The following is a 14,915-nucleotide window of genomic DNA, read 5'->3' on the forward strand; positions in this document are numbered from 1 at the left end:
AGAGAGAAGAGAAAAATAAGATAGAATAAGATGTGAGATCGTTCACGAAAAATTTATTATAATTTCTTTTTTCGATTCATTCATAAAAAATTTGTCACTTTCATTTATAATTTTTTTTAAAATGGGATCTTTACTTAATGAGAAGCGTTTATAAAAAAAAGTAATGATAAGCGATTGGTGTGTGTTAAATTGTTAATATAAGGGGCACGTGGGAAACACCACGTGAACAATTGTGAGCACGTCGCACGTTTGAGCTGTATGGTTCCGGCGCGTACGGTGCTGCACAAACAATGGGCATTTACTAATACTCCTCGTCCCACAATGCTTGAATAATTTTTTTTCAACATAAATTTTAAAAAGTTAGTAGTATTTTAGGTTACATTTACGTTGATGGATAAATTTATCTATGTAAAAGAATGGATAACAAAAATTTATGTCTTAAAATGTCTTCTTTCTTTTCCAACATTTGACACAAAAGAGATGTTTACCAAATGAGATATTTTAAGGCATAAATTTTTATTATCCATCATTTTTCATGGATAAATTTATCCATCAAAGTAAACATATGCGTTAAGTGTAGTAGGTGACTAAATGAAAAATATGAATAAAGAAGAACACTTTTATCATATACGAAAAGTGTTCAAGCTTCGCAGGTAGTCCAACCCGTATTTAGGGTTGGTTGAGCTCGATAAAATAGAGACCTAAAAAAAATGGGCTTAAAAAACCCACCCAAATGGCCCACTGAGCTTCGAGGCTAAAATGCTTGTGGTTTTCGGGCTTTTTGGATTAATTTATAATATTTACTTATATAATTATGTATTTAGAAAAAAAAGAATAAAAAATATATTCATGTTTAGATTTCACTATAATCTAGCTTATTAATTAATAAATTTTATTTTTTGAATTAAACATAGAAACTAATATATCTTGAATTATATATGCATATTACATACAGATGTGAAATCATATCCTTAAAAAGAAAATGTCACACTTTCGATGAACGCTAAAAAAGACAATATATGCGCTAAAACAAACCTGGGCCAATAGAATTTCTAGCTTTGCATATTTACTAGTATGAGATTTCTTCTACAAATTCCCACTGAGGCACCTGAGTATCAGACGATGAGATTCCACATCGCACAAGCTTCTTCAGCCATTTCACCTTGTTCACATATTCCTCCAAGGCCAAGATTGCTGCTTCAATGGAATCGGAACCTTTTGGAAGCACAACGCTTCGATCACTGGCACTGTTCTTTTCCTGGCAGTTATCGCGATTCAGTTCCTCTTCAGCAATTTCAGCTGCTGCAGGATCAGCTCCATCGTGCCCAGAATCGGCCACTACCTTACTTGGTTTTCTTGTGCTGTGATCAGCAGGTCTCGGGCGAGTGCTTCTTTTTCGTTTGTGCTTCTGTTTCTTAGAAACTGGCTTCCCCAGAGAGCATGCCGGCATCTCTGTTGCTGCATCTGAAACAGCTGCTCCGTTGTGCCCAGAATCAGCCACTACCTTACTTGGTTTTCTTGTGCTGCTATCATTAGGTCCCGGGCGAGGGCTTCTTTTACGTTTGTTCTTCCATTTCTTAGAAACTGGCTTCCCCAGAGAACATGCCGGCACCTCTGTTTCTGTTCTGCTCTTCTCTGCATCTGAAACAGCTGCTGCAGGATCTGCTCCGTTGTGCCCAGAATCAGACACTACCCTACTTGGTTTTCTTGTGCTGCTATCATTAGGTCCCGGGCGAGGGCTTCTTTTTCGTTTGTTCTTCCATTTCTTAGAAACTGGCTTCCCCAGAGAACATGCCGGCACCTCTGTTTCTGTTCTGCTCTTCTCTGCATCTGAAACAGCTGCTGCAGGATCTGCTCCGTTGTGCCCAGAATCACCCTCTACCCTACTTGGTTTTTTTGTGCTGCTATCATTAGGTCCCGGGCGAGGGCTTCTTTTTTGTTTGTTCTTCCATTTCTTAGAAACTGGCTTCCCCAGAGAACGTGCCGGCATCTCTGTTTCTGCTCTGCTCTTCGCTGCATCTGCAACAGCTGGGTTGGAGGAAACTGGAGAAGAGAACAACGGCCTAGCTGACGTTTCACCAGAAGCAGTTTCTTGACCAGCATTATGCAAATCCTCAACTTGATTTATCCTGTCAATAACTGCAACGAGTTTGCCGTGAGCCGGGCTATCAGAGAATAGAATGGTTGAGTAAGAAACAAAACAAATTGGAGCTGTGGTTAAATCAGTAAAATAACTGTAATTTAAAACGGAACTACGACTTGATTGTTTGTTACTCCCTCCGTCCCAGCCCAATAGGCTCGTTTTCCTTTTTGGGACGTCCCAGCCCAATAGGCTCAGTCTTAAAATAGAAATAATTAGGGAGTTCTTAATTCTTAATTAAGGATAGATATACCCTTTAATTTGAAAACCCTAAATTCATTTCTAACTTTTAATTTCATTCCTCACCGCACTCTCTCTCTCTCTCTCTCTCTCTCACTCTCGCTACTTTCCCTTCCTCATCAAAGGCCATGAGCGATGGCGCCGCGATTGCCGGACAATTGAAGAGGGTGTTGTCTGAGTGGGGAGTCGGACCAGTGGTTGTTGGCAGAGAGAGAGATGAGGTGGTCGGTGGCGGTGACTCCGTCGCCGTCTTCACCGAAGGAAGAGAGAGGGGGAGGCGATTTAGGGGTTAGGGTTCACAGCGGCGGTGCTGTTTGATATACCAGCGGTGGCTGGCTCGCCGTCCTGACCGGAGGAAGAGAGAGGGGGAGGCTACAATTTAATTCGAAACCCCGATTTTGATTTTGACTTCCATTATCTCTCTATCTAGCCGTCCATCCACTCTTCAACGGTCACAAGCCCAGAACTCCGACGACATAGTCACCTGCCGTACCTTCGTCGTTCTTTGTCAGCCGCCGTCGCCCATATCTTGAGCGACTGCACGACCGGAAGGCCTCCGCCGCCGTCGCCGAGCCCTAGGTACCCAAATTCGCAGATCTCTAAATTGCGGCCACCTCCCTCCCTTCTCTCCTCAATTTTCGGCGACAACAGCCACAAGCCACCCCCTTCCCCTTCAATTTTCGACGACCCACCTCTCTGCCTTCTTTCCCTTCTCATTTTTGGTTGATTCGGTTGCTGATGAATTTGGTGGTGGCTGAATGCCCCTAATTAAATTTAAGTTGGGAAATGTTTAAGATTTGTGATTAGGATCAAAGATTTTTTTCGAAGAGATGATCTAATGTAATTCCAAATTTTCATTTTGCATCAGTGATGTGTTTTGGTTGATTTCTGTGCTGTTGTGCTTGTTCGTTTAATTTCAGCAGCCTAGATTCTAATTCATTTAATTTAAATGGAGAGGTTAAAATGAGATAAGGGAGCAAAAGCGATTAGGGAAAAATAAGGGAACATTTAAAACTTTAATTATTGGTGGACCACACCATTTACCTACTAAAAATGAGTTTCTTAATCTCCGTGCCGAAATGAACTGGGGCCTGGGACGGAGGGAGTAGCTGCCATGGAGAGTTGAACCACAACCTAAGTAGCATTTAGGGAGGGGATTTTCAAGTCATTTAGTCATGGAATACACTAGTGAAATGTGACTTTATCATGCAACATCATAGGATACAAGTTTAAGAAACATTTTTGGCAAAGTTAACAGTCAATTTGTTTCACTTAGCAAAAATTAACTACACACAACTCTTAGCATTTTGGGTTCATGACTTCAATTAGCATCCCATACCTACTCAATATGGCTCCATAAATTTTTTAACCAGCTGATTGTATTTTGTTGCTTCGTACCTTGATTTACAGGTTTGATAATGCGAGCACAACGATGACCGGTGTCATCTTCCTGCAATTTGTAAATAAGAAAAGAAAAGTTATCATTTTAGTAAATGAAGACATCAAGAATGTAGAGCATCATATTGTACATGTATAAGCCTATGAGTGAGGCTCAAATGATATGTAAATGGTGGTGGATGATATAGTAACATAAATAATGCTTTAACATTTGGTTGGGTGTTTTTACTTTTTAGAGGTTGGAAAGGGAATCAATTAAGTGAATATATTACTTGTTGTTTGGTTTGGGTAATGAGTTAACCATTACCCTTACTTGAGGGTAACCCAATCACCCAATTTGTTACCCCTCAAAATAGAGAGGAAACAAAAGAAAGGGAATCTCTTACTAATGATTCTTTTTCATTGTTAAACCAAACACTCAATAAAAGTAATAGTTATTGTTACCATTCCATTCCTTTATTTGATTCAATTATCTTTCCCTTCCTCTACTTGAACCAAACAAGCACTTATACTATATCGCAACAAAATAACCAAAAACAGTTCCGTCCCAAGCAAACTATACTCATTTCTTCAAGGTGAACAAAGACAATATTAGAAGAGAAGTTATGACAAACCTGAGTAGGTACTGTCCAACCATGTTCAGGAGACCAGTCTAACGATGGACGTAAATCCTTGAGAAGTCCTTTATAAGATGAACCTTCGCCAAGAGGTGGGGGTGTCAGATCGATCTAAGAGAAACAACCCCCCCCCCCCCCCCCAAAAAAAAAAAAGAAAAGGTCAGTAATGAGTACCCTGATAATAACAGTTGGAGTTGAAAATTTCAGCTAAAACTAACTAATGTTTTCGTCCATGCATCTTAAAATGCTTCAGGATTGCAACAGCTTCAAACCACAGGCTCACAGGCAGTAACTGTCACCTTATTTAACATTGAGCTGTACACTATCCTCTTTTCTTTTGCTTTTCTATTTCCTTTCTTCATCTTGTCGATGATTATAGGAGGTAGAAAGGATTCAAGTATAGAATTTTGAATGGAACAAGCTAACATGGGTTACAAAACAAATACCTGGGCCTCGTCATCGCCTAATAATTGTGTTATTCTTCCAGACCAATAACTGTCACTAGTCCACCAGTCCACCAAGTCACCCACCCTCCACAGATCACCACCAATTACTGTAACTTCTGTGATCTCACCGACACGAGGCATTTGCTTCTCATTATAGATAGGTGGGTAGGGTGGCCTCACCATCAATTCTCTATGTTTCCCTTTCGTAAAGGCTACCTGATATAGCGTTGTCCAGGCTAATTCTGCAGAGTAATTTATTGGACGGAGGGAGTAATTTGTATCGTGCTTGGACTTGTTCCCAAAAGGCAATAGAAGGAATTCTGAAGAACAACAGAGGCTATACAAGAAAAAGAAGATAGCACCCGACTTCCCATAACTACAACTTGAAGTTCTTATATTTGCCCACATAGACTTGCAATATTATCTTCCTACAATTAGGTACATAACACTTAAAGATAGGAAGCTTTATTTTTGTCTTACTTATATGTGGTTGAACAAGGGATCCTACCTTCTCCAAAAAGACTTCATGATATTGTACTCTCTATACGACATTTACTCCCTCCATCGACCAAGAGTATATCACAATTGTCATTTTGGGTGTCTACTCCCTCCATCCACCAAGAGTATATCACAATTGTCATTTTGGGCGTCCGGAAATAGTATGTCACTTTCCTTTATGGATATGATCCCACATCTTTTCCTTATCATTTTAGACAAAAACTTGGGTACAACATGTTGCACCACGCAACGTAATGGTATAAAGGGTCCGAATCGGAGCTCCGTGCAACATGTTGCACCCAAGACCACCCCTATCATTTATCCTTACAAATAGCTACATTTTTTACAACCAAGTGATGCCAATAAGTAAGGAGGGATAAATTAGAAAGATGTGACGGAATAGGATTAAAGAGCACATTCAATCAGAAAACCGTAAAGAAGACGCAAATTTACGTGGTCCACCAATATGGCCACATTCACGGGCAGAGAGGAGAACAGATTTTATTATGCGTCTAGGGTTACGAATTACCGATCTCAAGTACAAAATCACAATCTTAAACCACGGGCCTGCAAAGAGAATATATCAACTAGAGGCAACTCAGAGACTTACTCTCGTCGGTGAAGTCAATATATTCCAAGAGATGCCTTTTCTTGTCGATCTCTCGAATCTGATAGAAGGATATTAATATCCATGTAAGTTTCCTGAGCTAAGGTGTTTCACTAAATTCGCATGAACAGAACATCGTGTTCAGCACAAAACAAGATTGAAACACGCAAAAACTTCTTTTTCCCAGAAAAACTGTACAAACCACTAAATCACTGATGATGACAGCTTCATACAATTCAATTGAACATTAAACGAAACCAACAGCATCTCTATCATACCTTGCATCGGAACCACGCACCGCGAAAACCTGCCTCGAAACTCCTAACTTCCACCAGCTGCCCAACCTCAAAAGGTAGATTCATCTCGTGCTCCATCGAGTATTAACCCAAGAATCCGCTTCGGAAATCGATTTGGGTATATTACTAGTACTATTTTTATTTTTTATGTTTTTTTTGAAAGAGCTTTTGAAATGATCTTGAAGAAAGTTCTAGAAGGTTGTAACATGGTGATTGTGAAAGAGCTTTTGATTTATTTTTTTTAGTTTTCTTTTCTTTATTTCTTTTGATTTTTTTTTCTTTATTTATTTGCACCTTTTTTCGTGTTTGATTTTTGTAGAAGTATAATTACAGAAGTATTTGTATTATTTCTTATTATACATGTTAAATTAAAATTAATTAAATAAAAAATACAATATAAATAGATATCATGTATAAATTAAAATTATTAATGTGTTAGTTTCCCAAGTTCTATTTTCCTTGTCCCCTTTTTCTGTTAAATGAAAAATAATAGTAATATAAATAGATATCATGTATAAAACCGAGTTAATTAATCTTTATTTGTTGTGTGGCCCACATAATTTAAGCTATTTTTTTAGTATTGTTTTTTAAACTCACTAATTACTCTCTCATTTTTCAACCTTGGCGCCAACTTCAAACATTAAAAAAAAAAAAAACAGTTTAAGGCGCCAACTTACACTTTATTTCAAATTTTAATTTCCTAAAATTAAAAAAGAACAAGAAAAAAAATATATAAGTCAGATCTGGGTATACACAACCATACACAACTATAATGTATATTCGTATAAGTCATATACAACAATAAATAAATTATTACATTCGTATTATTTTGATACAATCGGAGGTTAAAAATCACACTTGACATATCTAAAGAAACTATAAATTTGCATTCAGCAGAGCTGAGACATATGATTCAACAGAGCTGCGACGTGTTTGAAGAAAGTGATAAGTCAGATCTGAAGGCGAAAGCCAAAATTAAAGAAGTAACAAAGACAGAAAACAAACCCGAAGATTGATCAAAGCTAACCACTATTGCCAGGTCAGAAAGATACAAAATACATATAACTTGAACTCATTATTAGACCAAACACTCGTGTTTTTTCCAATGGATTTTTGCCAAAAAGGTTTTAATGAACTTAGGCCAAGGAATATTCATTAATGGGCCATTGGCATTAGGTTTAGGAGGTTTAGCCTATAAATAGCAATAAATATTCAAATGTAAAGGCATTAACTATTCCTTCATTCAAAAGAAACACAAAAGAAGAAATCATTTCTACTTCCACAAGCTTTACAAATTCTTCATGTTTTTAGCTCGATTCATCTCGAACTTGTCAACTAGCGCCGCCTATGGAAAGCCTTAATCGAATGTGTCGGTTACAAGTAAAGCCTGAAGGCTGTTACGTTCCTATCGGGGGAGATGCCAACCATCTCTCATTTATGGTAGAGATACGCTACGTATATCTAGGCAGACTACACCAAGTCAACCATAACAAAAACTTTCTTAGCTTTGCCAATTCCTAACAAAAACTTGAGCATATTTACTTTGGAATTTCTAAGGTAGCATAGGGTTCCATAAACTTTGATTGAGGTGTTTGATCTCCGAAGATGAAATCCCATGTTGCAAAATCTTCTTGAGCCACTTAACTTTGTTTATTTATTCCTTCAAATCCATGATTGTTGCTTGAAGCTCTTTGATTCTCACAAGATGAAATCCCATGTTGCAAAATCTTCTTAAGCCATTTAACTTTGTTTTTATATTCCTCCAAATCCATGATTGTTGCTTGAAGGTCTTTGATTCTTAGAAGATGAAATCTCGTGTTGCAAAATCTTCTTGAGCCATTTAACTTTGTTGATATATTGCTCCAAATCCATGATTGTTGCTTCAAGCGTATTTGAGTGTCTTGAATTTAGAATGTCTCCTCCACTAGCCCTCAACCTTTTGCGATTCATGCCATCCTCAACAACTGCAGCTTCTTGTTCAATTGTGCTACCCCTATAGGCAGTATCCACTTGACTTGTTTTCCTAATGTTGCTTTCTCCACATCCATGGCTTGCACTTTTTTCTATATCATTCTTTTGTTCCTTCGTAAGTGTTGTTCCACATAATCGTTTGTTGATCTCTAATGTATTTGTGCTCTTCACTTCACTTAAAGGAGTTGATGTGTTAGAGGAAACATGGGGAAAGGACAACAATCTAGCATGCAATCCAGCAAATATCGAAACATCCTCAATGCCTGCATTATGGGTATCCTCAGCTTGAAATGTCAATAACTACAATGATTTTGACATCTCAACTATTGTTGATGCAAAGGAGATGTACACACTAGATATAATTAAGGTTATGAACTAGGTAACAACATGCATTCAAATTGTGTGTGTTCATCACATACAAGAATCACATTTAAAAACAAAGCTTCATATTGTTTCTCACCGGCAAAACTAGATATTTACAAAGTCCACTTTCTCCGATGAGGTAACATCTACTATTAAGGATGTGTAAGATTAATTTAAATAGATGAAAATAATATAAGCTATATTGTTTAGTAAGATGGATTGAAATTTTAAGATACCCTAAGGCCCTTGATAATCTCTACAATTTGAGATGACCAAATCCCTAACTAAAACTAAAATACTCAAACGATGATCACAATTACAACCATAACGAGTTGGCAATAATTACTTCTATGGTTGTGCTGCCTAAGTCTATCCATTAACTTACCTTCCAAAGGGATAATTGGCATTGTGCACAACTTTGAATTGTGTTGCAAATACATGAACTTTGGAGTTTTTACAATTATAACATGAATCATGTTTTCAACCAATTGATAGAGATGGGAGATGTCCATGTGATGTATGTATTGTTTGAGGTGTCATCCACGTGGATCTATATATATATTCTATTTTGTGCATCTATGTTAGTTGGTTTAAAATGCAAATCATGTTTTGATTGCAAAAGCTACTCAAAATTCGAGTATCTTACGCAATTATCCATTTTTAAAAATATTTTCTTATGTACCTTTAGAGCTCGTTTGTTGCATGGTATGAGATAATGTGTTATATCTTTGACTGGAATGTTGTTAGTAGATAACGGACCATTAATTTATAAAGGGCTTTGATTTTTGAAGCAAGCAACATATTAGGGTGTTATGGATATATATCCACCCTTACCATGCATAGAAAACGAGCCCTTAAGTTTAAAGTTCGTGTTCATCTAATATTTTAATTAATGTTAAGATCATAAGTTACAAATTTATAATCTCACAAAATATAACTTAAAACTCTCGTACTTACAATCTTAACACACATTTTAAAATGTAAAAAATATATAATATTCATGATTAAAAGCAAAAAATGAAAAACCTTACACTATCTAAAATATTGATCAATAATCATCTGTAAATCGATTTTGTTTACGACTGCAACCAATAACCACCACTTATCAATTAGTCAATGGCCTTAGGTAAGGCCTAAAATTCTAAGTTTAGTTAACTTATTTTGGGTTGAAATAACCTAAACCCTACTAATAAAACTCATTTAACCTCCATTAAGCACCATTAAGTCTTTGGGAAAACTCCTAGCGATAGAGTGGTTAATGCCTAAGGCCAAAGGTATTGAGTTTGAATCCACCGTAGCATGGTCTTTAAATTTGCTTATTTAATTGTTACTTTCTACAAAAAAAAAAAAAAAAGGGAAAACGGAAGGCCTAGATGAAATCTAAACTTGGTTGCTTTAGTAAAACAACAAGAAGTTGACACCATGTTCAAAATTCATGTTGTAGATCAAAGGTTTGTCTTGCATGACAAACTAGCACCTAAAGTAACAGCGCCCATAAACACCAGATGGAAGGAGTATTCTCAGGTCAAATGGACATGCATGTGAAGATCATGCCTATAATTATGTTAGAGAAGAGATGAGCGAACAAATTGCAACATTCTTGGATTCAATATGCTTATTTCTTATTTAGTTATTTTGGTTATTCAATTTTTAAATTTGTTCATTTTCCCCTATGGAAAAGGAAGATTAGTAGAGAATCCTATTCTTGTAAGGAAAAGGATTCATAATAATAGATAGGAGAGTTCTCCTTTGTCTAGGATTATTGAACGGATAAGGAACAACGCTTGTTGCTTGCAGCATAAGGTTCTTCTATGAGATTTTTAGTAAGTTCGTTTTTCGATCAATAATAGTTCTGTTGTTCCTGATGTGATCCCCTTTACTCTAAACAAATTAGCATCCCAAGGACCCAAGCATATTCAAGAGCTGTTTGTTGTTAACTCATACCTCGATTAATGGGTTTCACAAGGCGAGCACAAGGGTGGCCAAAACCATCTTCCTGCAATTCGCAACAACAAAATTATTCTATATATCAAACTGGGTTTAAAAAAGCCCGAGGCGCACGAGGCGCAAACATGCCTCGGAGCCTAGGCGCAGGGCTTTAAGCGCAGGCGCGGGCTTTTCGTAGGCGAGGCGCAGTAAAGCCTAAAAAATTCTAATATATTTACCTACATTATATTTTATACCAAAAACACAACTTAAAACCACAAATAGTACTTAACCTTAAAATGAACAATTGTAAGGCATCAGTGTCCAGGGATCCTGAGGCGCCAAATACCAACAGCCTTATATCATCTTAAAATGGTTGGACAATCTAGAAGCATAAATACCACTCCACACAGAAATGGAAGCACTCATTCTCTAAATTGTAAATTCTTTTTTTTCTTTTATTTGCTTTCAGATCTTAAAGGAAATTGAATAGATGATATTTTACGAAGACGAATTCAGAGGATAACTGAACCTTAATGTTAAAGGTAAAATTAAAACATTGAAAAGTTTACCAGAAATGAAACAATAGAAGTCAAATGGATTACAAACATCTGGTTGTCGCTGGTTTCTATTCAATTTATTTTTGTATTGACAATCAAATGTCACAATAACTGGCATTATAAGAGCAATTAGCACATGCTCAATCTACACAGATATATAGGTAGTTTCTTCATAAACCTAAATATTAGGAGAAATATGGCAACTAGAAGCAAAACTACATACCACTGACAACCTCCTTAAATATAGACCTCAAACGTGAAATGAAATCAAATTTTGTAAACAATCTTAATATGAATTGATACTACATCAGGATAAACCACCCCAAAACAGAAGCTATGCATTCAGTTCAAAGGAGAATCATTTTTTCAGTTTATAAGTCACCTCACGGAAATACTTCAGGATAGAGGAATCTTAAGATCAAGTTCCTGTTAAGGGGCTTCAAACATCTCAAAGAAGCAAGAAAGACTTGCTATTTCCATGAAGTATTTTCATATAAAAACACGTGTGCGGGCAAAAAAAAAATGTTGGTGGAAAAACCAACCTTGTCCCTTGGGCCTTGAGAGTTCAAGTTATGCTTGGTGAACTTACAAATAACCGCCCATGACATGTGATTCAAAAAGTAGCTGTCTAGGACATAAGTTTTATAGAGGAAATTATACGCTAATAGAAGATAAGAGAATGACAAACCTGAGTAGGTAATGTCCAACCATGTTGAAGAGACCAGTCTAAAGATGGGCGTAAATCCTTCAGAAGTGCTTTATAAGATGAGCCTTCACCAAGAGGTGGTGGTCTCAGCTCAATCTGAAAAAACAAAGAAAGAAATAAGTTGATATAAGGTTCACAACATAGTATCACAGTTGAAAATTTCTGCCAAAATAACTAGCATTTTCATATTTGAATCTCCACCATAATTAAGAAAAGAAAAGAAAAGAAAAGAAAAAAAAAAAAACCTTCTATTTAAATTCATTTGCATGTCAAATGTGCGGCATCTCTGTTAAACATATGGCACTGATTGCTAAGTTAAGTACTTGATGATGATCATGAATATGAACTTCAAACTAGCATTTAATAAATAACACAAATTACATTTCTCTATTGAAAAGTAAAAGAAAGAAAGAAAAACTATATGACATGATATTTCACTCAGACAGAGTAAATTTAGCACATCCAGTTTCATCCCCGCAAACAGAAGATGAGAACATTCTATAAGCAGAATATTATGTAACTAAATTTGATGACCTTCACTTTGAATCTAAGTTGAAAAAGTAATAAACACACACACACATGTGAGTTTGTGATGACCTTCACATCATATGTGGTGGGCTCATGTTCAGTGGCAGGTCATCTGTAGTAATTCTTATATTTGTCATATTAATAGATCTGATGGTAACAGAACAACTAAGGGGATACAAATAGTAGAACCGAACTTCAGTATATGGACACCATTTATATAATTTGTTATCACTTCAAGTTAATTGAAATTATAGAAGATCAACATGTAAAAAAATTGCTAGAGGTGACGTTCTTCTACTTTCAAGGAGGAGGTGACATTCTTCTTAAGAAAATAGTAACTAATTCAAACCAACAGCTACTATAACCTACAAGGAGTATCCAGAACCTATTACTATCTAGTTGTATATTTTCCTTATTTTCTTTTCTTTCTCCATACTAGAGAGAGGTTATTGTGGAAGTGGGTGCCCGAGTTTATAATTTGAAATGAACATTCATTAACTAGAAGATTTTGAGACTAATTAATGGGCAAAAAGGCCTCCAAGAGTTATTACCTGAGCCTTTTGATCATCAAATAATTGCGTTATTCTTCCACACCAGTAACAGCCAGTATGGAACAAGTCCACCAAATCACCCACCTTCCAGGAATCACAAACAATTACCGTAACTTCTGAGATCTCACTAACATGAGGCATTTGCTTTTCATTACAGATAGGAGGGTACTGTGGCCTCATCATCAATTCGCTATGTTTCCTTTTTGTGTTCCCGATGGGTAGCTGATATAGCTTAGTCCAAGTTAATTCTGCAGAAAAAAAAAAATCCAAATTTAAATAAGAGGTAATATAAACTTCTAAAATGATGAAATCAAGGAGAAGGATGAAACACCAAATAACTATGACAAAATGGAAGAATATTTGAAAACAAGACTCCTTCAGGAATGACTTTAGAAGGTAAACTGGGGGGGAGGGATCAGTTATCCTACAAACAAACAGTATTCCACAATACATATTAAACACAGTCAAGCTAGTAAATAATTTCATATTCATTTGGTTGAAGCAATTTCATTAGCATGATCCAAACATGACTCGAAAAAAATTGATGAGCGTATACATTTCACAATATGAACAACTCCTATAAGAAACACAACTTGAAAGAGAGTCGAACATGAATATACATTCTGATTAAAGGTAAACAATTATGAACTATAAAAAATGTAGAATGACCATATCACACAACAGAGTACTACTCAACTTTTGGAAAAGTAGGTACACTCTAACTTCTAGACTTCAGCCATAAATATATGAAGTTTAAAAAGTTTTCAAAGTTTACAAAATGCCAAAACCAATAATTTGTAGAAGGAAAATCAGAATGTCATTTTTCTAATAAATCAGGTGAATCTAAGTAAATTACAAGTTTCAGCCTGCAGCTCCTGTCACAAACTAACCTATTAGCCAACTGATGCAACAAAATTCAGAGGGGTGCCTTACAAAATGGATCACAAATCTAACCTAAGTCTTTTTGCCTATCAAATAGAGGCTACGATAGAAACTTACTTTCATCCGCGTAGTCATAGTATTCCGAGATATGTCCAAGCATTCCATTTCTCTCTGTGAACTCTTTAATCTGATACAAGAAATATAGACGTTATATAAGTAACAAAAAAATAAGAGAAATGATCCAATGAGAATTAATCTAGAATGTGGTAAATCAATAAAATCCATGAATAATCTCCTTGTAACACATGAATAGCCATTCTCACCTGGTTACAAATCCAGGAGGGAGCGAAAATTTTACCACATTAACTGAATACGGCTACTCGTGCATTACAAGCAGCTTATTATTTTATTTTTTTTAAAGTCTCCCTTACATGCAGCATTACATGGAGGGGACATCATTTCCACACCACACCAAGTCTCCCTTACATGATATGTGCAATAACAATGCTAATGTGTTTGTGATAATGGTTTATGTTAGCTCAATCCTTACGTTTCCAAATTCACATGAAAATCTATTATGTCAACAAAATAACATATCAAGATAAACATGACGAGGAAATAATCCTATTCAGAGAATCTTCGCAAACCACTGAATAACTGATCCCAACAATGTTTTTTCACATTGCAATCCATACTAAAATATAGAACTAACAAACATTGCACATTCCACGACATTACAGATTTGGCATCTCCATTACCTTGCATCGAAACCACGCACCACGATAACCAAAACCAAAAGACCTTAATTCGGCCAGTTGTCCAGCCTTAAACGGTATGTTCTCCATGGAAGTTAAAACCAATAATGTGCATGGAGATCGCCGCCTTGGAGTACTGCAGCTGCTCGTGCTGGACGCGAAGGTTGAGGAGGAAATGTATTCGCGTGCAGACACGCGTGAAAAATAAAAAAACAAAAAAAAAACAGAAAGAGATGAGAGAAGGAGAGCCGCGGAGGAAGAAAGGGGTGAGGAAGAAGGAGAAAAAGAAGAAGAAGAAGAAAGGGGTGGGGCGGCGAGTTGGTAGATATAATTTTTTTAATTCCTTAATTTTTTTACCTAATATTTAATTATTATAATATTTGTATTTATTGTATTTTATTTTAATTAATATAATTAAATTATAAAATAGA

The 14,915-nt window shown here is 36.2% G+C and overlaps 2 protein-coding genes across 7 annotated transcripts; both read right to left on the reverse strand.

Annotated features, from left to right (window-relative positions):
* Positions 1–890: 890 nt before the first annotated feature.
* Positions 891–6,522, reverse strand: LOC130991282 (uncharacterized). Of its 6 annotated transcripts, XM_057915389.1 has the most exons (7): positions 6,225–6,522; positions 5,950–6,007; positions 4,842–5,083; positions 4,393–4,506; positions 3,779–3,830; positions 3,425–3,514; positions 891–2,139 (listed from the first exon to the last, which is right to left on the reverse strand). In XM_057915389.1, exons 1-7 carry the CDS (start codon positions 6,318–6,320, stop codon positions 1,070–1,072), a joined length of 1,722 nt encoding a protein of 573 aa, XP_057771372.1. In that variant the 5' UTR covers positions 6,321–6,522; the 3' UTR covers positions 891–1,069. The 6 variants fall into 6 exon arrangements, with proteins under 6 accessions (XP_057771372.1, XP_057771374.1, XP_057771375.1 ...); XM_057915391.1 differs by lacking the exon at positions 3,425–3,514; XM_057915392.1 differs by lacking the exons at positions 4,842–5,083; positions 5,950–6,007 and having other exon boundaries at positions 6,225–6,401.
* A 931-nt stretch (positions 6,523–7,453) lies between these two features.
* On the reverse strand, positions 7,454–14,778 carry LOC130991283 (uncharacterized). The gene is made up of 6 exons (XM_057915394.1): positions 14,488–14,778; positions 13,847–13,916; positions 12,848–13,095; positions 11,751–11,864; positions 10,521–10,572; positions 7,454–8,476 (listed from the first exon to the last, which is right to left on the reverse strand). Exons 1-6 carry the CDS (start codon positions 14,572–14,574, stop codon positions 7,995–7,997), a joined length of 1,053 nt encoding a protein of 350 aa, XP_057771377.1. The 5' UTR covers positions 14,575–14,778; the 3' UTR covers positions 7,454–7,994.
* Between the last annotated feature and the right edge of the window lie 137 nt (positions 14,779–14,915).

This window comes from Salvia miltiorrhiza, chromosome 7, assembly GCF_028751815.1.
Source record: "Salvia miltiorrhiza cultivar Shanhuang (shh) chromosome 7, IMPLAD_Smil_shh, whole genome shotgun sequence".
Classification (NCBI taxonomy): Eukaryota; Viridiplantae; Streptophyta; class Magnoliopsida; order Lamiales; family Lamiaceae; genus Salvia; species Salvia miltiorrhiza.